The sequence below is a fragment of the Ostrea edulis genome, chromosome 10, assembly GCF_947568905.1.
Source record: "Ostrea edulis chromosome 10, xbOstEdul1.1, whole genome shotgun sequence".
In the NCBI taxonomy this organism is placed as follows: Eukaryota; Metazoa; Mollusca; class Bivalvia; order Ostreida; family Ostreidae; genus Ostrea; species Ostrea edulis.
Genome location: NC_079173.1, coordinates 21,106,718 through 21,128,974, shown reverse-complemented (window position 1 = coordinate 21,128,974; position 22,257 = coordinate 21,106,718). Strand labels below are relative to the sequence as shown.

The following is a 22,257-nucleotide window of genomic DNA, read 5'->3' as shown; positions in this document are numbered from 1 at the left end:
ACAACATTTCGCCTGTAGTAATCGGTGCTGTTTGTTCAGTTGTGGAAATGATCGCTGTTGTGGTAGGACTTAACGTTAGACATTGCAGCAGTGCTGGTTTTTGAAGTGGTCGGTGTACTGTTGTACAAAATAACATGCTTATACCGTAGTTGTTACAGAATTGCCTATCTTTCTAGAGGTCAGTGTTGATGATTCAGTTGTTGAAGGGTAATCCATTTGTTTATGAAATATTGTCTGTAGTCGCTACAGAAGTGTCGGTCTTTGCAGTAGTTGGTGTTGTTGATTCAGTTTTAAACGCCCCAGTTGTTGTTCTTGAAAATAACGTGTTTGTAGTCGTTATAGCATTGCTTATCTTTGTAGTTGTTGGTATTGTTGACTCAACTGTGGAAGCATGAGTTGTTATAGGAAATGTTGTGGATTTGGTTGTCACAGAAGTGCTGGGTTTTGAAGTTGTTGGTGTTGTCGATGTTATTGATTCAGTTGTGGAGACTTCAGCGCTTGATACAGGAAATAGCGTGTATGTAACCATTGCAGATGTGCTCGATTTTGTTGTGACTGGTGTTGTGGACTCGCTTTTGGAAGCCTCAGTTGTTGGTACAGGAAATAGCGTATTTCTAGTCGCTACATCATCGTTGATCATTGTAGTGTTTGGGTTTGTAGATTCAGTTGTGGAAGCGTCACCTGCTGGTTTACGAAATAACGAGTTTGTAATCGTTGAAGAAGCGCTGGCTTTTGTAGTTGTTTGAGTAGCTGACTCAGCTATTGAAGCTTCTGTTGTTGAAATAGGAAAGAACGTACTTCTAAACGTTGTAGAAGTGCTCGTTTTTGTACTTGTCAGTGTTGTTGACTCAGTTTTGGAAGATTCAGTTGTTGTACGAAATATCGTGTTGGTAGTTGTTCCAGAAATATTGATTTTTGTGGTCACTGGCGCGATTGATTCCGTGGTGAAAGAGTCAGCCGTTTTTAAAGTGCTGGTATTGGTAACTATTGGTATTGTTGTTGAAGCATTAGTTGTTGATTTATTATTTATCGTGCTTGTAGAAGTTACATCATCACTGATCTTTCTAGTGGTTGGAATTGTAGATTCAGCTGTGGAAGTGTCACCTGTTGATTTCGGAAATAACGAGCTTGTAGTCGTTGAAGAAGTATTGGATTTTGTAGTAGTTGGTGGTGATGACTCAACTGTTGAAGCTTCAGCTGTTGAAATAGGAAATAATGTATTTCTAAATGTTGCAGAAGTGCTCGTTTTTGTACTTGTCGGTGTTGTTGACTCAGTTTTGGAAGAGTTAGTTGTTGTACGAAATATCGTGTTAGTAGTTGTTCCAGAAATATTGATTTTTGTGGTCACTGGCGCTATTGATTCCGTGGTTAAAGAGTCAGCCGTTTTTAAAGTGCTGGTATTGGTAACTATTGGTATTGTTGTTGAATCATTAGTTGTTGATTTATGATTTGTCGTGCTTGTAGAAGTTACATCATCATTGATATTTCTAGGGGTTGGAATTGTAGATTCAACTGTGGAAGTGTCACCTGTTGATTTAGGAAATAATGAGGTTGTAGTCCTTGAAGAAGTACTGGATTTTGTAGTTGGTGGTGGTGTTGATTCGGTTTCAGTAGTCTCAGTTGTTGGTACAGGAAAAAACGTGTTTGTAATTATTGCAGGCGTGCTCGATTTTGTTGTGATTGGAAATGTAGATTCAGTTCTGGAAGTGGCACCTGTTGATTTAGGAAATAACGAGTTTATAGTCGTTGAAGAAGTGCTGGCTTTTGTAGTAGTTGGTGGTGTTGGCGCAACTGTTGAAGGTTCAGCTGTTAAAATAGGAAATAACATGTCTGTAGTCAAGCCAGAAGAGCTGCTCTTTGTACTTGGTGGTGCTATTGATTCAGTTGTGGAAGTATCAGTTGTTGTGGAAGAAAATACTGTGTTTGTAGTCGCTACAGAAGTGCTCATTTTTGTTGCGATTGGTTCAGTTGATTGACTGGTGGAAGCTGTTGTGAGAAATGACGTGTTGGTACTTGTGATAGAAAGTCTGGTGCTTGTAGTGGTTGGTGTTATTGAATCAGCTGTGGAAGCGTTAGCAGTTGTACTAGAAAACTCGTTTGTATTTGTAGTTTTTACAGGACGGATGGCTATCACAGAAGTTGATATTGTTGAAACGTCGCTCGTTGTGATAGGAGATAAACTATCTGTAGTTGTTACATGTACAGAGCGACTAGTATTTGCAGTAACTGTTGATTCAGGTGTTCTAACAGCGACGGTTGTGATGGAAGGTTCAGTCGTAATAGATCCACTGGTCGTCGTACTATGCAGGTCTCCTGATTCCGTTGATACAGAATCACTACTTATTGTTGAGGATGTAGTTTGCATTGATAAAGAATCATTATTTGTTGCTTTTTCTGGTGTTATAGTCTGAGTTGTTAACGAGGCATTGATTGCTGTAGAAGTTGATCCATTTATGGTAGAGTCAGTGTTTGTTAAAATAGATGTCTCTGATGTTGTTTCCTTAGGCACATGAGAGCTAGTGTTTGCATATGCTAGTGTTTCAGTTACAGAATCATTATTTGTCTCAATAGTTGCTGATTGGGTTGTTTGATATTCTGAAAAGAAAAAACCCAGCAATTCACATATAGATATGAAATGCATTGAAATAGCATGAATTCGAAAGCTTGAAATTCATTTAAAAACTTCTTTGTCAAAGTTATCAAATGATGTAATTCATAAGCAGCAAAGATTACACACCGTTAATGGGAGTTAATTGATTCTGGTTTTCAGGCGATGACTCTGTGTGTTTCTAGCAAAGGAGAATAAAGATAAAGATAAATTAAATAGTATGCATTTCATAACAACAAGTCGTGAGTTCGAGTCCCACTCATGTCACAACATAAGACGTATTGGTAGGGAGTAACCATTCCTTCTCCAAACGTTCGGCTTTCAAAGATAAAAGTCGCGTCTTTCGAATCATACTCGTACCTTTCAAAAAATCTCAGGTATTGGCACGATAGAAAATTTGCACTGCTACGGCACAGATCACTTCACCTACAGCAAGTGATATTTTCATACGAGTGAAAATTCTTAAAGGTATGAAAATTACTTGGCCATGAATCGCAATAATAAGTGTGTTCTATCAATCTATGTAACCGTTTTATTGGATTAATACATTTAATACATGTTGAAATATATTGGATTGAACCTTGCTATTTTTATGCTTGATCTTAATCATAGAAACTACAGTGATCTAGGCGCTCAGAAATTTTCTAAGGATTTTAATTTGGTCCCATGATATCGAAGAAATACCTTGAACAGAATGAGTCCTGGTGACATTTCGTGTAAATCACGTGTAAGTCACGTAACTTGTGTTTTCTACATATGCTGCGTCCATGTAATTGAATCATTCAAGTGTAACGTACTCTCATAATGCTTGTGAAACGTGTACTACATAAGATGTTGCCCTTTGCTTAAGGAGGTATGCTACACCACAGAAATTTAATATGGATGAAAAGTGGAGGATATATACAACAATATTTTGAAATTAAAAACTTTCAAATTTACATTATTTAGTCAAAAAATGTAGTTGAAAGCAATCTGGGGAAAATTTAAAACCCATGCTGGACTCGAACACGCGATCTATAGTACATCAGTCGACGTGCGTTTTTTCTCTTTTACATCAGTCGACGTGCTAACCCACTGAACTACTCAGCTAGGCGAGAATGTTTTAAACGAATAGACAAATATTGCTGATATTCATATTTTCATCCATGTTTTAAAAGGAAGTCAGCCATTACGATGTAGAGTACACCCTTAAGGATATATCTACCTAAAACCATTTAGACACAATGCATTGTATCAAAACCAGTATGACATAAATACTCGTTGAGCATGCGCAGCTAGTCTCTTGTAAAGTGTTTAGATCTGAAGATCCTACCTTGCTATAACGTCGGCACGTGTCAGAGGATGAATCCCCCGATACATTGGAAAAGAAACTCCCCTTCCATAACCGACATAAGATCCCGCCACAAATCTCCATCCCTATACACGTGTCTGTCGTGCTGCATTCTACCCCGCACAGCAAGCTTGGGATTCCTCCCCGGCTCAGAGGAAATTCGCGATACGCGTTGCTAGCTTCTACTTTTGACACGATGTCTGTGAAGGTAAATTCGTTTTCTTTATATTGTGACAAGCATATCACAAAGGGAATATATATCATTAACAAGACGAAAATCGACATTCTGAATGCGTGTCTGATCTGACATCCGGAGTTGTATTTGGAAAAATGTATTTTATTAAATGATTTTGATGGAGATCCATTTATCAAACGTTCTCTTAAAAGAATCAAATGCCTATTTATATTGATCTATTGCATTCATTAGGAAGAAATATTGCAGATCATTAATCTGGTTCAATCAACAAAACATAAATTGCATCTTTTGTCTTGTAAACAAAAGTCATTTCAGGGTTAAAAGGATCCATGATACGTTAGAAGCCCCTCCGGGACACGACCGAACTATAAGACATAATGTTTTTCATATTGAGTCCTTCTGTTCAAACAGAGAGGATGAATTTTTATGCTGAAGTACTATTTTTTCTCTCTACAGTTCACTAACATACAGCGACCTCCACGTGCGTATACTAGCCAAATAAACGTTAATATTCAAAATCATTCAAACCATTACTCCAGTATTCCTACAAGATTTAGTTGTCTTAAAAAACAGTTCATGGAATTTTAAATATACAAATACAGCACATCTAGACATGGAATGAGATCTTTCAGGGAGGCGGCGGCAAAGCACTGGAACTCTCTGCCAAATAAAGTTTTTTTTTCCGTATAGCCAATTCTCAAATTACATTCTAACATGGTGTGGGGAATTGGAATGATGTAACTACAACTCCTGCAGACTCTACACTTCTCTGTCTCATTCTTAACTGATTTACCCTTTTGATAAAATAAAAAATTATGCCGTACATCGGATTTTGTTTTCCACGGGTCTAAAATGATGCGATTTGCTGGCTCAAAGGTATGGTAATAGTTTTAGCGGAATAAATTTTGGCGGAGATGGAAAAGTTATCTCTGTTGCAAATACTGAAGTCGCGATTGGGTGGATATTTGGCGAGTGAAATTTTGGCGGAAAGCTATCTAACCACTAAAATAAGCCAAATTTATCACCCCGCGGAAAAAAAACCCACTATATGGTATTTTATTTTTAAATGCATTAGTACTGTTTATTGTCCAACCCAGATTTATCACTTTTCTTTGTGACAGTTTGACGTTTGTACCATAGTTTGGCGTGTTTTCTTTTGTTAAAAGTGTGGGTTATCTGTACATAACCAACAATATTATATGGGGTAACTACTACACAATCTCCAATACACGTGTATACGGTGTATGTGTAAATTACATATTATGATAACGAGATTGGGAAAAACATGTTTTATTTTTATGATTTTACAGATATAAGAGCGTATGTTATACTGTCATTTAATTTCATTTACTTGTGTTTATCGTCACTCCTTTTCTTGCCCTTATAAAGAGCATTAGAGTACTTTGTTTTATATAAGGCGTCATATAAATTTTATTATTATCATTTTCATTATTACATATATTATTATTATTATCATTATTATCATGGGCCTCCGTGACTGAGTGGTTAGAGCATCGCGCTCAAAATCACACGCGCTGGTAGGTGAGAAAGTTTCCCAGTTTACTTTCGGAAGGTCGGTGGTCTCTTCCCAGGTACATGGTATCTATCTGGGTTCTCTCTTCCACCAACAAAAACTGGGCGTCACCAAACAACTGAAAAAATGTTGAATGTGGCGGAAAACATCAATCAATCATCATTACATATACCTGTCAACATGACCTGTTTATTGCACGTGACCTGTGCTGTCAATATACCTGTCTCTGTCTGTTTATTCCATAACTTGCTAACGCTATGATTTTTTTTCTGCATTGTTTGCTACTTTCACCACTCAATAAAACAACAAAGAATAGTTTTGTGGTGCAATCGGTACCTAATTTTGGCACAGTTGGTGCTTTTGATATGCAATTTGCATTTTTCTAATATACACTTTCATAGGGTGCGATTTGCACCTTTCAGAATTTTAATAGTTATGTGGTGCAATTGGCACCTAATTTCGGCACAATTGGTGCTTTTGATATGCAATTTGCACTTTGTTTTAACATGTAGTTTCATAGGATGCGATTTGCGCCTTCCAGAAATCCAATAGTTTTGTGTTGCAATTGGTACCTCATTTCGGCACAATTGGTGATTTGAATTGTTATTTGGGGCAACAAAATCACCGCCTCAATTTCATTGTGTGACGGGTGGTTCATGTGATTGTCTTATTGCACATTTGGTATAATTTTGCATAGAATGTTATCTCCGGAGAGGGGTGGGGGGGAGGGGTTACTGCTTTTTCAGCCCCCATGGGATCAAGATGGCATTTCTATTGCTTAATAGCTATATTCACTTATCTTATGCTGCCATACTTACATTATCGGCACATACATTCGTTCTCCAATGTATCATGACAAACACACTAAATTGTATTGATGAGTTGTGTTTTACTGAATTTTATTTTGAGACAATTTTTAACCTTCTTGAATGGTTTATGGTCAAGTTTGCGTCTGTTGTTGTCCATGTCAAAGCATAGTAACGAAATAACCCGCGTTAGCGGGATAAGGATTTTTTTCTGCAATATGCTTGTTACCTTCATCACCCGATTAAGGAGGTACTATACATAGGGTTATTGAACTTATATTGGTGAATACTGGCACAAGTTGGCTGTAAAAATGTAAACTGATTTTGTAAATGGGGACATCATAATTTATGTACAGTAAAACATTTTGCTTAGGTAAATATCAAATACCGGCTCTGTCAGATTCGGAGGACCGTCGTCTGCCATTTTGGCTTGGTTACGTCGTTACGGTAACGTCAATATTGAACGCTCATACTCGGAATGTTTTGGGAGAATACAATTTACACAATGCAAAGTTAGCGTTCAATAAATTCTCAGGATATTGAACGCTAACATTCTCTAGATTTTACGCAGATTTTATATTAGACTATTTATTAGCTACATAATAAATTGTCGCATTGGTTGACTTCCTTTTGAAACATGTGTGAAAATATAGATATCAGCAGAATTTGTCTATTCATTTCAAAAATCATCGTCTAGCTCGGTAGGTTAGCACGTCGACTGCTGAACTGTAGATCGCGGGTTCGAGTCCAGCAGGGGTTTTAATTTTTTCTGGTTGCTTTCTACTTAAACTGCATTTTTTACTAAATAAAGGATATTTTGAAAGCTTTCAATTTCAAAATATTGTTGTACATATCCTCCACTTTTCATCCATATCAAATTTCTCTGGTGTAGCATACCTCCTTAATAAACAACAAAGGACGCATGCTATTGTTGAAATATCAATCGCTTTCAGAGAAAAATAAATAACATCATCAGACAAAATGTACGTCTGTTGCTAATAACGTTTATGCAAGGTTTGTGATTAGAAATACGAATGCACTAGCATATGTGTACACCGCTATACAATGGGACTCAGTTACCCTAGATCATATTTCCGTTAAATGGACTAGCTATTATATAAAATCAAGGATTAATAGGCTGATACATACATAATTAAATCAATCTCATGTTGCAACATCACTGACAATTTGATTGCAATGCTGGAATTGCTTCAGTTAACAACACCCATTTCCTAAAAGCATCGTTGTAGTTAAGTTTATTAATTAAGATGGGAAGCACTTCTCTGACACTGGGGAAACATTATACATGTACTTATTTTTGGAAAACACATGCCGGGTTACAGTGTATAAAGCAAAAAAAAAAAAAAAAAAAACCAAAACCACACACACACAAAGCAATACCGTTTTAATTTTTTGGGCAGGAGAAATAATCTTAATCACTGTCTATTGATAAATATTCCATGGTAAGGTTCCAGTTTTGGGGATATTTCATCCTGCCAGTTTCAATATGGGATATCATTCCTAACATATTTCAATTGGGATTAATAATCCTACGAAAAATTATTGTATTGTTTATTTTATCAGAATGTTATTCCTATATGATATTTATGAGATTTATTTTATCAGAATGTTATTCCTATGTGAGATTTCTTTTTTATTAGAATGTTATTTCTATATATATATGAGATTCATTTTATTGCGTTTTTAATCCTATACGATATTTAGGGGATTTTGATAGGAGTGGAATCCTTACTTTTCACCTCATTATAGGAGCTTTTGTCCTTAAAAATTTATATTCAACGTGGACAGATATACAGCTGTTCGTGTATTTGAGTTCAATCTTGATTACTAAATTACTAAAATCCCACCACATGCCCTAGCTTTGTTTTTTTTTTTTCCCTATCTCGTTATCATAAATGGTAACAAAAACTGTGTCGTGTCCGGACTTACGATTAGGTGTCGCCCCGTTTATACACGAGCCTTAGCTCAAAAAACGTTTCAATTTAAATATTTTAAATGGTCGTTTTATATAGACATGGAACACCCGGATCAGAAATGTATGTTCATAGATTTAATTCACTGCACTAAGGCGATTTATTACAGACAGCGATACATGCAGCAGGGTGTATAAAACCTTACACGACTCGCACTCCCCGGAGCCTTTACAGATTCCAAAAGGTATGATAGTTTATATGTATCTAAATTATACACGGAATGGCAATTTTTGGGGGAAGGGGGGATGGAGGGGGGGGGGGGGTATCGTGGGCATATTCAACATCTTTCTTTTTATTTATCCACTAGCATCCTCAATTCCGTTGACATTATATAGTATGCATGATTTTCTGTCATTCGAAATGTATTACAAACGCTCTAAGGTTTAATTGATTACATTAATATGTTGGGGTTGTTGGGTTTTTTTTAGGGGGGGGGGGGGGGGGGGGAGGGAGTCATGCATGCAACAAAGGTCGGCGTGTCGTCGGTGTAGAGGGCATAATCAGTTCAACTCTGAAATTGGAGAAGTTTCCAATCAATAAAACGCCTCTTATACTCGTGCCCGTGTATACCATTAAAGTAAATTAAATCTAGACGTCCTTTTAAACTATATCATTTTGAGAGTGCGCTCTTTAAATTGAATTTTAAATGCTACAACAAGCAGGTGACATAAACTAATAAATAATTGGTTTCTGTAATTTTTATTTAAAAATTGCTTTCAAAAAATAATTTCAATTCAGCAAATTAATATTTATAATTCTTACGTCATGATTTATTTCTTATTTCCCGACGGTTCTGAAAAAGGGATAAACACACGTTAATGTACACATCATTTATCTATAGATTTGAGACAGAGATAGCGTACACACGCCAGGCTGTGAATGAATGTGATAACAGGAAGACTTTCAGAATTCTAAATCTTTTTGGAAGAGTATCCACTTGGGCCCGGGGACAAAAACCATAGAATTCACAACGTCCAGGGAGATAGAGAGGGAGAGAGATTCGTGTATTCTTCTATGTGCATATTCGTTGTTGTTTTTCTTTTTCTTTCTTTTATTTTTTTCTTTTTTCTTTTTTTTTATTTTTTATTGGTAATTATGGTTTGGTTTAATTTTTTTCTCTTAGACATTTGGTTTTTTTTTTTACTGAATGTTAGTATATTTTGAATGAAATGAAATGAGAATGAGGATCTGTAAATCATCCACACCTGCAAAAAAATACGTGTATCTAAAATCTTCAACATTAAAAATATGCACGTACTAATCAAAATAGTTTTAAAATCCAATACCATGGGTTAATGACTGTAATTGGCAAATAGTTTGATAGTTAATAAATCTCCTCGTTGAGAGTGTTAATCTTGGCGGGACCATTTCCTGCGAGACAATGTTCAATGGAGCCATTTTAGCGGAACACCTGTTGCTTATTGACAGAAAGTTCACTTTTGGACTCTTAGTAACAGAGTGAACAATGGCGACGTCTGTTAAATAAGTTCAGTGTGGTAACGTAATGGTACTTGTCAGCCCCACTTAGGTAAGTCTGTGGCGATCTAAATTCTTAGTAGCTCTGAATATCGAAAGTTTGATGTATGAGGGGTGTGACTAATGTTGTAGATAGTTTATATTCCTCTCTTTTTTTTTCTATCTCTTTCATTTCAGAAATAAACCTACACATCAAAATCGCTACACGTCACTTAAACTAATATTGAGTCTTTAAAATCTTTACGATAGATCCTTTTTATAATACAGCGGTATGTAAGAGCTGACGGAGATTTGTAATCCTCTTATTAAAACTTCTCAATCTGGATAACATGAACATATTAAAACCCTGCTTTATAAGAATTTCATGACAAAGAAAAACTGGGGCTTATATGCATACATGCGTCCAGCATTGTTTGATTTCTTATTTCTCTTTCGATTCTAAAAATGAAAAGAATTTGATTTTTCAAAACAAGCCCGAATAATTTGTTTACACCTTCTAAAGTCTTGAAAATGCCTACAGATCAACAAGGGATTGTGTTAAAATTTCAGCATTTGCTCGGACTTTATATGAGGTGTGTGTTTAAAAGTAAACTTTTGTATAATTGATTTTGATATTCAACATCATTTCTTTTTAGATAAGATTTGAGGTGATACTCGTGTTTTCTTGATTTCTGAAAGTGGAAATAAATTCAACGGGTGACAGGAATGTGATGGAGAAGCGACCACGTTAGACATTGGGGAGATTAAACTATTTTGTCATGCCACTCCAGACTGGACTAGCGTTCCACCGGAAACGACAGACGCTAGAAAATCTTTCTCTAGAACGTCCGCAGAATCTCCAAAGTTTCTATGAAGCCGTGGAAGAAGCACTGAAGAAGATTGAAAACCATCTGCGCTTTGTGGAGCTAGAGTATTACGGAGCGGACAGATCACCGGACGAGGAAATCAAGTTCTGGCTTCCGGCATTAACGATAGTGATGGGGCATGCAAAGACGGGGATTCTTGTTTCCAAGCAGCAACTTAAAGACGTATTTGATTTGTATGAAAGGTCAATTGGTGACCCAACGATGGTGGTAAAGCTAGATAAAGAAGCCGTCCAGACGACCTTAGAGGTCATGAATAAGGTGGAGTTATATATTCGACAGAAATTCAAAGATATAATGAATGGGATTTTACTTGTCTTAGGATTCATGAAGAAGTATTGTCTAAGTTTCTGTGGTATCGTTGGTGACAATTACCTCGAAACTGCTACAAATTACGAAAAGCAACGACGCGAACTTGCTGAGGCAATAAAAATCAACCTGGACGACATCCCCGTAATGATGGATAAGTTTGAAAATGACGGTTTACGAATTTCAGAGTTAGGATCTGTACCTAGAAGAATAGCGGAACGTGTGCAATGTGGTCATATTCCATTTCTAGTGATGTTCTCGGGAGCGTGCGAGAACATTAGAAATGCCTGTATAGGGGTTCGGAAGTGGATTCAGGCAGACGACGGATACGCAACATTCATCCAATTCGATATCACAGACTTAGAAAAGAAGAAAGAAACTTGCGGCAAATTGTTGAGAGATTTACAAGTTCGAGTTTCGCATTTAGACCATCGACTTAAAGTTTGCAAGCGTGATATCCAAGAATGCGTAAGTGAGTTAAAGAGAGTGGCAGCGAAGGAGAAGAGCCTCAGACGCCAGGAAGAGCAATTTAGGGAAGATCTCCATGATCTGGCGATGGAAATGGAAATCAAAGAACTTCAGAAAGATGAAGCGCGAAAGGAGTTCACCGACTCTACACAAAAGGAGAGGGAGAAGGTGGAAAAAATCACGTCCGAAATCGAACAATTGAAACTTAAGAGACCCATTCTAGAGAGGAAATCCGACGATGTGAAACGTAAGTTAGAATTCATGAAATTTCGAAGGGAACTGAAAAATAAGAGGGAGGATCAATTACGCGAGATTAAAGAGGAACTACGTGAGGGTAAACGAGAACTCAGGAGAACGGAAGTGGAATGTGAAAGACTGGAGAAAAATATACTGAAATTGAGAGAAGTACATCGTTTTAAAACCAGTCCAGAGGTTCTGAAGAAACTGTTTTACAACATGCCCCTTACCAATAAAGGAGCTGGTGGTGGGGGCGGGAGAAAGAAGAGGGGGTCCATCATAGGTGAGTGATGCTGTAAATATTTTATGTTGAAAATTGGTGCAAAACTGGTATCTATATATTTTTGTTATATGTAGTAGAAAGTGGAAAATCATTGGTATTATATGAAAAGAATTTTAAAGCAGTACCTTATATGGGACTTATTTTTTAACTAGATCAAGAACAATTAATCAAAAGTGTTAAATTAGTGAAGAGTAAAATAGCAGTCGTATGCACATTTACTATCATTTTTTGTATAGATAAATAGAGTACATTGCACCATGCAGATTTAGTATATAAACAGCATGCACCTCTGTATTTACAGCAATTCCTGATTTGCCTTTTGCAGACCATGGTAAAAATTCAATATATCTACCTAGTAGTTAACAACGCATGTTAATTCATGAAAATCTTGAGTGAAATATCTAATCCTGCTTTTCATATGCTGTATGCTGTCCATTTCAGATAATATACTGTTAACATCTTCCTGACTTTATGTATTTGTTTTTCCCCTGTCATTAATCATTCATCTTTAATTGTTTATCTAATCACTTTGCTTGTTTCCGAACCAACAGTACGATATCTAACACACTAATCCAGATCTTTCATTTTCCCACACTTTTTACATAGCCCTTCTTATAGGTCGCGGTAATTCCGCGGTTAGAGCGTTCGATTCGTAATAAGGAGGGCGTGGGTTTCGACCCTGGTCGTTCCTTGGCCGCAACAAACCTTAGACGTAAAACAGGTAGAGAATGATCTTTCGTCAAATTCTAGGTATTAAAATGGGAATTATGGGTAATTTGATTGAGATCTTACGAAAACGAGATTCTGTGTGACAACAGGCGTCGATACGATAGAGAACTCTTACTGCTGTAGCCCAGAGTTTCATTCAAAGGTCTAAATTTGTAATACTGCACCTACAGCTGGTGATGTCCGAATATGTGTAAACAATTATCGAAGAAACTTAAAACAAATATATAAATAAAATCATCCTTTGGTTTCGTCCATCCCACAGAAATATCTTCAGTAACTACCTGTTTTACATCAATCTCCGTGTCAATTACACAGACATATCTTCAGTAACTTCCTAATTTATCTCCGTGTCAATTACACAGGAATATCTTCAGTAACTTCCTGTTTTACATCAATCTCCGTGTCAATTACACAGACATATCTTCAGTAACTTCCTAATTTATCTCCGTGTCAATTACATAGGAATATCTTCAGTAACTTCCTGTTTTACATCAATCTCCGTGTCAATTACACAGACATATCTTCAGTAACTTCCTAATTTATCTCCGTGTTAATTACATAGGAATATCTTCAGTAACTTCCTGTTTTATCTCCGTGTCAATTACACAGAAATATTTTCAGTAACTTCCCGTTTTATCTCCGGGTCAATTACACAGAAATATATTCAGTAACTGCCTGTTTTAACGCCAGGTCAATTACACAGAAATATCTTCAATCACTACCTGTTTTATCTACGTGTTAATTGCACAGAAATATTTTCAGTAACTGCCTGTTCTAACTCCGTGTCAATTACACAGAAATATCTTCAGTAACTTCCTGTTTTATTTACGTGTCAATTACAGTCTTATGGTAAAATAATATGTTTTAATCTAACAATACTGATACTAATATAATTCTTCATCAGTATATGAGTGTGGGATTAGGAAAGCCCACCGAGGGGACAAGATTCGCAGTCTGGGACGATACTTTGCCGAGTCCTATACAACGAATCTTGTCGCCTAGTTGGAATTTCCCTACACCACACGAGTAAGTGATGAAGGATTGCTTTTCTAACTTTTCATTTACTGTTTAATGAATCAATTCTGGAGTTTTTTGAATATTTGAAATTATCGAAATCCTAATTTGAACATGAATGCAAAAACTATAAGTAAACAGTCATGAAGAGTAGGCCCGAAAATGCTTTACACTACAATATGTATGTGCAAAATAGTGTTAAAGTAGACAAAGAAAGTTTGTTCCCAGAAAAGCTGTATCAGATCGAAATATGGAGAAAGCATTACCATGATAGTTTTGATCATGTGACACAATATGACGTCATCTTTAATAGTGCTGTGTTACATGTAGCAGTAATATAAGACAGGAAAAAATATCGTATGGTTGTCTCACACGGGAAATGTCAGTCTCAAATTAATGCAAAAGTACAAGCTGCTATAAGTTATAAGAATACTATACAATATATCAAATTCTAGAACGATCTAGTGTATATTCATTATACCAAGTGGTCTGTAAATTTTACTTTGTAATAATCGCAATAATTAATTTCGGTTCCCTCGTCCAACACCGCGTTTCCTTGGAATGACAAATCCTCACATTATCGAACAACAGTCGATGATTGTGTAATATGATTTTGACTACGGATAACTCCGTTTACCTGATCAGGATATACATGTAAGGCTCACGGCGGGTGTGACCGGGGATGCTTACTCCTCCTAGGCACCTGATTCCATCTCTGGTGTGTCCAGAGGTCCGTGTTTTTCCAACACTCTATTTTATATTGCTTATGGGAGTTATGAGATTGATCACTGTTTGTTATCTTCGCCTTTCATTTGACAATATTGTCTCCCAATGGACTACAAAAACATTAATAGAATTAACATTTAGACAGATTCACCTCATGGTAGGTAATATCATACTAGCACGACTTCAGACTTGATTATAATGCATTAGTAATTTAGAAATTGGATTTTTATCCCGTATTCGGTCCATAAGTTATGACATAAAGGTAATATAAAACGACTATATCGCACTTTCCGCTGCCTAGCTAGTTGTTCAGTCATACAAAAAACAATTCGTTAGCGACACTCTATACTGTGTACCTGTATTAGAAGAACATCTATATCTTTATTGAAAGAACCTATAGACATATATATGAATGGATGTTTCCTTTAGCAACGCTTTTAAAAATCTCCACTAAAACACTGCCTTCAAATAATCGTTAACTGTATTACCGGGTACATGCGCCATGCACGTCAAGCTCAAAATATTTTGTTGGTATGCTACATGTACATGAAATATCAAACTATGTACCAGTCAAATGACGCAAATAGCAATTGTCCATTCAATTGAAAACAAAATATCATTGTAAAAATTCTCAAGAAAAGGGGCAATTTTTAAGATACTTCTAGAGGAAAATAATGCTTGTAACCTTTGCATGAAATATCGGTCAAGGACATTTCAACCATGATTGTTGTTTCAAGTATGAAATTTTATCAATAGAGGTTATCAAAATAACATACACGGTGGTTATTAAAGGTAGTGTGGTTTTTTTTTTCCTTTTATTTTCAGGTATTAGCAAATTTTGCTTGAACGAATATATTTACATGTAAAATGAAAACAAACTTTAGTATACCCTTTATTTATTTTTACAGAAAATATCAACAGCTTTTGACAATATTTTGAACAATTCATTCTCAAAATTACCTGGAAATTTCACCATTTGTTATGTAGATATTGTGTTGATACTTAATTTTCTTTCGTTGGAAGATACAGCTTTTGGTTCAAGCCAATCGAAACATAATATTTAGATGCTTTAGAGGGATGGATAATAGACTAAAATAAGTTCATTTCTTAAATGAAGAATAGAATTTATAATAGATTAATCTAGAAGGGGCTTTAAGAAATTTATTACATTGTATATAATATGCATGAATAGATATACATGTACATGCATATATAAATTTTCTGGATAATTTCAGATAAATTAGAGAAGGCGACGAGAGTGACAGCAGTTAATATCGACAAAGACTGGATCACCCTGTACCGTGCTCTACCCTTCCATCCCCCTCGGGGAGAAGAGAACCTCCGCCAGGATATTGAAGACATCACCAATACATTTCTTAGAGATACAGTGGAGGTCCATGCCAAGCAGGCCCTCTACCGATGGCGCCGTGTGCATACTCGCGCAAGCGTTGATGACCTAAAGAAAACTTTGATTTCAATCAAGCGGAAAGAGATAGCAGATAAAGTTGAGGACGAACTAGCAAAGAAGAAAACAGTCAAACCAAAACCTCAACAAACGGTACGATTTCCCAAGGTGCTTGTTCAGACTCAACAGGTGCGCGTTCGTCATGGCTTGTCTGACGCCGTTAAATGAGTGATTCATGAGTCCCAGGCTTGTTTTGTTTTGTAAATTATGTTGGATATTCTAGAACATGTTTGAATTAAAGTGAATGGTAAGAAGTATATTTTGATTGTAATTGAGTTGTTCTGAGAGAAACAGGGAGAAAGAGAAAGAGAGAGAGAATAAAAACAAATACAACATATATCTAATTACACAATCCAACGTCTATCTAAAGACTATAGACAAGGTTGTGCAGAAGACCTTATTTCCATTTAAGTATGTAATAACTTTCAGCATTCATTTCATATATGTTAGGATGAATTATTCACTATATGTGAATACCTACTTTCACCACTTCCCTTGGGTTGAAGTCACGTCCAGCAGAACCAAATCTCCCAGCAATGTATGACCAACGTGCTTGGCCGTTCGATCATGTAGGTTTGTTAAAATGAAACTTGCTTCCGTCGACGACCCAACACCCTACAGGGTTACATAAGTCATACGGTCACTAAGAAGAAATGAGATGCATACATTTGACGTAATGTACAGTAAAGCTTCCTTGCTACAAATACAAATGTAGCGAATTTATGGACTTAACAATTTCTTTATCTGAATCCCGGGCAATTCTTCTTGTAACAGTCATAACGAATTCGGATATAATAAAAATATGGATGTACTGAACATTTTTAAATCCCCAAATGTAATAAACCAATGTATTTACACCCGGTTATGATTTCTCTTTCTCCGATATATACTACTCAAAATTTGATAAGGATCACTAGGTTATATGTGTGTAATTTACCACTAACATAACAAAAGACATAAATTTGACTCAGAAACGTGTTTACTCAGGTTATGAATGAAAATTCATGAACGGCATGAACTTTTATCAATACGGAATGCTTGAAATCTGATAACAACACCAAAAGGCATTACAAAAAGTTAACAGCAAACCAGAGAAAGAATTACACAGTTTTTGGGGATAGTCCATCATTACAATTAGTCGATGAAGTGTCAATACCGGGTATTGCCTCCCCTTGCATCAATGACGGCTTGACAACGTCAAGCCATGCTGTCAATAAGCACCCGGATTTTTCCAATGGGAAGGTTGTTCCACTCTTCCACGAGGGCGTTTCCGAGCTCTGCCAAAGTCGTGGGTTGTGCTCTACGGCGTGAAAGGGCAACCCGCAGCATGTTCCATACATGCTCAATCGGTTTCAAGTCTGGGGAGCGCGCTGGTCAGTCCATACGGACAATTGTCTCCTGCTGAAGGTACTGCTCCACCAACCTGGCGCGATGAGGACGGGCGTTATCATCCATCAGGATGAACTCAAGGCCAACAGCACCAGCGTAGGGTCTGACGTAAACATCGAGGATCTCATCCCGGTACCGCACCCTGTCATTGTTCCTCTCTCCAGAACATGAATATCTGTTATTCCATCCCTGCTGATTCCACCCCAGACCATGATGGAACCACCACCATAACGGTCATGTTCACTGATGTTGGCATCATGGAAACGTTCATGTTGTCGTCGCCACACTCGGTGCCTCCTGTCTGTAAAGTCCAAACAATACCTGGACTCATCGGTGAACAGAACTTGCCGGTGTCGAACAGTCAGAGGGACTCGAACACATGCCCTTCTCGAGTTGAGACCTGCATTGTGAAGCCGATTCCGTATCGCCTGAGTGGATACATTTACCCCCGAGGCGTTCAGGAGGTCGTTACGTAGGCTGGTTGCTGTCCAGAAGGAATGGCGTCGTGCCTGAAGAGCCACAAAATGGTCTTGGCGTTGGGTTGTCGACCTCTGACGACCACCCCCATGTTGGTGTGCTGCTGTACCAAAAGTTTGCTGTCGGTTCCAGGCCCTGTTTATAACGCTCTGGTTGACGTTTAGTGCATTTGCAACGTCACGTTGTGAATAGCCAGCGTCAAGCATTCCAATACATCTGCCCAGTTGTTCTGTCGTCAGGCGACGCCTTACACGTTGAGGGGGCATTGTGTTGATAAACGTAGTGTAAACACTCAAGTGAGTTTGAAATTTTTAGAAAGAATCAGACACCGATGCCTGAGTGAAAATCGTGCAAAGGTAGCAAAAGCATAAACAGTGATGAGAAACGCATTTCTCGTGGCATGAAATGCACGTGCAAGTTTGTTGAAGACGTTTTTGATTTCACTTGGACACAATATTGCCAGTTATGCAGTTATTAATGTTTTAAACAGAAAAATATATATGATTCTTATCAAATTTTGAGTAGTATATATGTAATTAATTTGTCACATTTATTGGATTGTTTTAAATTTTATTTCGATCATCAGAAATTCCCCACAATTGAATTCTATATATCAATTCCTCTTTTAGAAATCACACTTAATCATTCATGTTTATTAAGATGAATATCGTGGCTAACCATCATTTGTATCCATGTACTTGTATAAGTGGTAAGAATACTGCTGGATGTGTCAATAATTGACAAAAATGATTTTATATGTTAAGTCTATCATGTTTAGGTTCGTACTAATGAGTCAGCAAACGAACACTACTCAGCCGTGATGTAAAGTTTTCCACAACTTCTGCCAAATATGTTCCTCAAAAGGAGTCGTAAATGCAGTACATTAAGCAATGCAATACACAATTCTATGGTCGTTATTTTGATCTAATTTGCCAATATAACTCATCATTGGGTCAAATGCTGACTGACCTGTTTCATATAGATTGTAAGGCCGTTCTTGGAAGACTGGTTTTGACAACGGATTACTCCGTTTACCTGATTAAGACCCAAGACGGGTGTGACCGCTAGACAGGGAATGCTTACATCTCCTAGGAGCTTGACCCCACCTCTGGTATGTCCAGGGGTCCGTTTTTGCCCAACTCTTTATTTTGTATTCCGTATAGGAGTTATGAGATAAACCACTGTTCGTTATGTTCAGTTTATATGCGTTATGAGATTTATCACTGTTCGTTATCTTCACCTTTATAGGAGCTATGAGATTGATCACTGTTCATTTAGTTGATTCACCCTTCACTAAAGGTATAAGAAATAAAGACCATCTAAATCAGCAGGACCAAAAGAATTAATTGATTCCGATTTCACAGTACATGCATATATTTTAGACCAATCCTATTTTAAACTTTCCGGAAATTCATGTACATTCGCTACACATTTTTCTTTTTGACATTTCCTGTTCTTTTCCCTTCTTTCCTCTCCTGTGAATTACTCGTAGCAGCTTAAGTGGCCCTTTTCACAAAAGTCTTACGATTAAGATGAAAATTTTAAAGCACTGTGATGAATTTTTTTTTTACAATAGTTCAACGATATATCTCTGAATCAGGAAAATTTAAGTATATACGAGTAAATAAATGAAAAACTGGCAATCTTATTCGAGACACAGTTGCACGCAGTTGAGTATAAGACATACACAAATTTTATCCGAGTCGTAATATTTTTTGTGGAATTGGCCACTGTAGGTATTAGTCAAAATACTGTATAAGCATGTCAATTAAAATAATACCAATAAATGTCAAGGCATAGTAAATATCAAAAAGCGTAAAGACGATTTTATCCATTTGAAAGTTTGCACAATGACATTTATCGATAATCCTCAGGACACACATTTCGCACAAGAATCTGAAATTGACATTAGAAATTTTTTATGTTTTTTAAATTCCATTTTCTCGAATTCTAAGGGGTTGTAATTGTGCTCGCTAATAATGTCGTTGTACGTTTGTGGCGAGAAAAGCTTATGCAGAACGAAACTATCTGCTTCTCCAGATACAAATTGAGGACATCATTCTATTGTTAGACAATTCATATGGACCAAACACTGACAATTCTTCTTTTAAAAAACACCAAGAGGTGTTACAGGAGTTTGACGATAATAATGTTATTTGTGGAAATTTCAACCTAGTGCTGAATCTAAACCTGAATTATTTCTATCATAACCCTAATAATAATCCCAGCGCTAGATAGAAATGTTTAATATTATGGAAAACAATAATTGTATTGATATTCTAGAACAGTTTTACCCAGACTTACACTGGTATTTACATGGAGGTAAAATGATCATCTAATGCAAAGTATATTTTACGTTTGTAAACATCAGAATCTATGCTGTCAAATATTACAGCAAATGGTATAGATGCAAGTTATCGATCTGATCACTCAATGATAGGTCTTTCATTAAAAATTAATGATTTCGATGGGGTAAAAGTCTCTATAATATTAATAACACGCTTTGTATGATGAACATTTTCTCAATACTGTTAAAGATTTAATTGAAAATGTAAAACAAAAAAAAGAAATATCCTATCCCAGTCTATCAGACCGAAAACAAGATATAAAAGACCTTGATATAAATTCTCTAGAAGAAAAGAAACAAGAATTAGAAGACATTAGAAAACATAGAATGAAAGGTGTGTATATGCGTTAAAGGTGAAAGTTATCAATCCCATAACTCCTTTAGGGAATACAAATTAGAGTATGGCAAATACGGATCCCTGGACATACCGGTGCCTAGGAGGAGTAAGCATTCCCTGTCGACTGGTCACACATCCCGTGAGTCCTATATCTTGATCAGATAAACAGAGTAATCCGTAGTCAAAATCAATCTACCAAGAATGACCTAGCAATCGGCATGAACCACGTCAGACAGCAAAGCGAATAGAAAAGAGTTGTTGATTGTTTTATGAAATTGCATCAGATTCAATAGCAAATAAAATCGCAAAGAAAAAGAATATTTGACAATTATCAGTATTCATCCCAATCAAACTGGTTTTATTAAAGGTACAAATATTAGTGAAAATATAAAACTGATCTACGATATTATCCAATATACAGACGACGAACAAATATCAGTGGCCATTTTCACAACAAAATCTTACGATTACGATAAAAATGTCTCTGCCTTTGTTAACATTCAAATAGTTCATATACTTGTCTTACATGTACTTAACCCTTTTCTACCACACCTGTCAATTTGACCGGTAGTGCGTAAAAACAGGACTATGCAAAAGGGGTTTCTCTAAATGTTTTAAACTACAGGCATAATACATATGGTTAATATATTATATCTTTTACATTTTGCTTTTTCTTTATTTAGGTAAAAATCAATCAAATAAACAAAATAATTGGATTAGAAATTATATTAGAAGTGAAAGATGTCTTCTTTTAAAGATGATGCAACGTTTTGTTGCAAGGCCATTTTTCCCCTTGATATGATTCTTTCAATTTACTGCATGAATCAGAATTTTTTTATATTTGAAAAGCATACATCCCCTGCTTTCAACATCTATAAATATTATTTCCAATACGTAGCAATGTTACAATGTAAAAGGAAATATCAGTTTTGACACATATGTTTTTCTTGCGCTTCTATTCTCAATGTTTGAATAGATCGATGTTTTACATATCTCTATAGATGGAAACAGGAAAAGGTAAATGCATTTTGTAAAAGTATAGCAAATGACCTTTTTGATGAGTTCATGTTTGTGTTCGAATTGTCGGTAGTTTTTATTTTACGATGAATTCTAATTAGGATTTGCTCAGCGGTTTGCTTTGAAATTAGTGACCAAATATCGTTGCTGAAAGCGATCGACGCGCCTCGCACAATAAAATAGTGAAAATTACGTGTATTGGTCTCTATTAGTGAAAATGCTTTTTGATATACAAACACAATATAACCTCATGTAGACTGGTATTCTCTCCTTTTTCAGAACATAAAGAACCTATAATGATATAACATTATATAAATAATCGTATAAACTTGGCCAACATATTCATAAAACACATGTTGTGAATGCTTCCTCGGTAGACCAAAGTTTAAGAAGAAGAAAACATAAAATACTTCCGATTAAATATAAACATTATGTAAATTTTGTTCGGTATAGTAATTATTTTTTCTGCCATTATATATTTTTGTTTTGTGATTCGAATGCAGGGTTTTTGGAAAATGTGCAAGATCAATCCATGTTTCTTTTCACCTTACAACAATGCACAACAAACGCTTATATTTGCATCTTTCAACACTTATACATTATGTGTATATAAAACCTTCACCATGGAAAACTGCCTGACAAATGAAGATGT

The 22,257-nt window shown here is 36.2% G+C and overlaps 2 protein-coding genes across 8 annotated transcripts; one reads left to right on the top strand and one right to left on the bottom strand.

The window, feature by feature from the left end:
* Nucleotides 1-220: 220 nt before the first annotated feature.
* On the bottom strand, nucleotides 221-2,365 carry LOC130050672 (mucin-2-like). The gene has a single exon (XM_056150881.1). It carries the CDS (start codon nucleotides 2,363-2,365, stop codon nucleotides 221-223), a length of 2,145 nt encoding a protein of 714 aa, XP_056006856.1.
* A 6,134-nt stretch (nucleotides 2,366-8,499) lies between these two features.
* LOC125665482 (intersectin-1-like) lies at nucleotides 8,500-16,295 on the top strand. 7 transcript variants are annotated; one of them, XM_048898130.2, is made up of 4 exons: nucleotides 8,500-8,652; nucleotides 10,580-12,104; nucleotides 12,406-12,435; nucleotides 15,809-16,295. In XM_048898130.2, exons 2-4 carry the CDS (start codon nucleotides 10,703-10,705, stop codon nucleotides 16,204-16,206), a joined length of 1,830 nt encoding a protein of 609 aa, XP_048754087.1. In that variant the 5' UTR covers nucleotides 8,500-8,652; nucleotides 10,580-10,702; the 3' UTR covers nucleotides 16,207-16,295. The 7 variants fall into 7 exon arrangements, with proteins under 7 accessions (XP_048754087.1, XP_048754086.1, XP_048754084.1 ...); XM_048898129.2 differs by lacking the exon at nucleotides 8,500-8,652 and adding an exon at nucleotides 8,915-9,472; XM_048898127.2 differs by lacking the exon at nucleotides 8,500-8,652 and adding an exon at nucleotides 8,915-9,484.
* The last annotated feature ends 5,962 nt before the right edge of the window (nucleotides 16,296-22,257 follow it).

Bases quoted from the DNA above. Each gene is read 5' to 3' on its own strand.
- LOC130050672 (XM_056150881.1), bottom strand. From the start codon at position 2,365: ATGCAAACTACATCCTCAACAATAAGTAGTGATTCTGTATCAACGGAA.
- LOC125665482 (XM_048898130.2), top strand. From the start codon at position 10,703: ATGCCACTCCAGACTGGACTAGCGTTCCACCGGAAACGACAGACGCTA. The intron at 12,105-12,405 runs GTGAGTGATGCT...CTGTATTTACAG, and splicing joins GAAGAGGGGGTCCATCATAG to CAATTCCTGATTTGCCTTTT. The intron at 12,436-15,808 runs GTAAAAATTCAA...GGATAATTTCAG, and splicing joins TTTGCCTTTTGCAGACCATG to ATAAATTAGAGAAGGCGACG.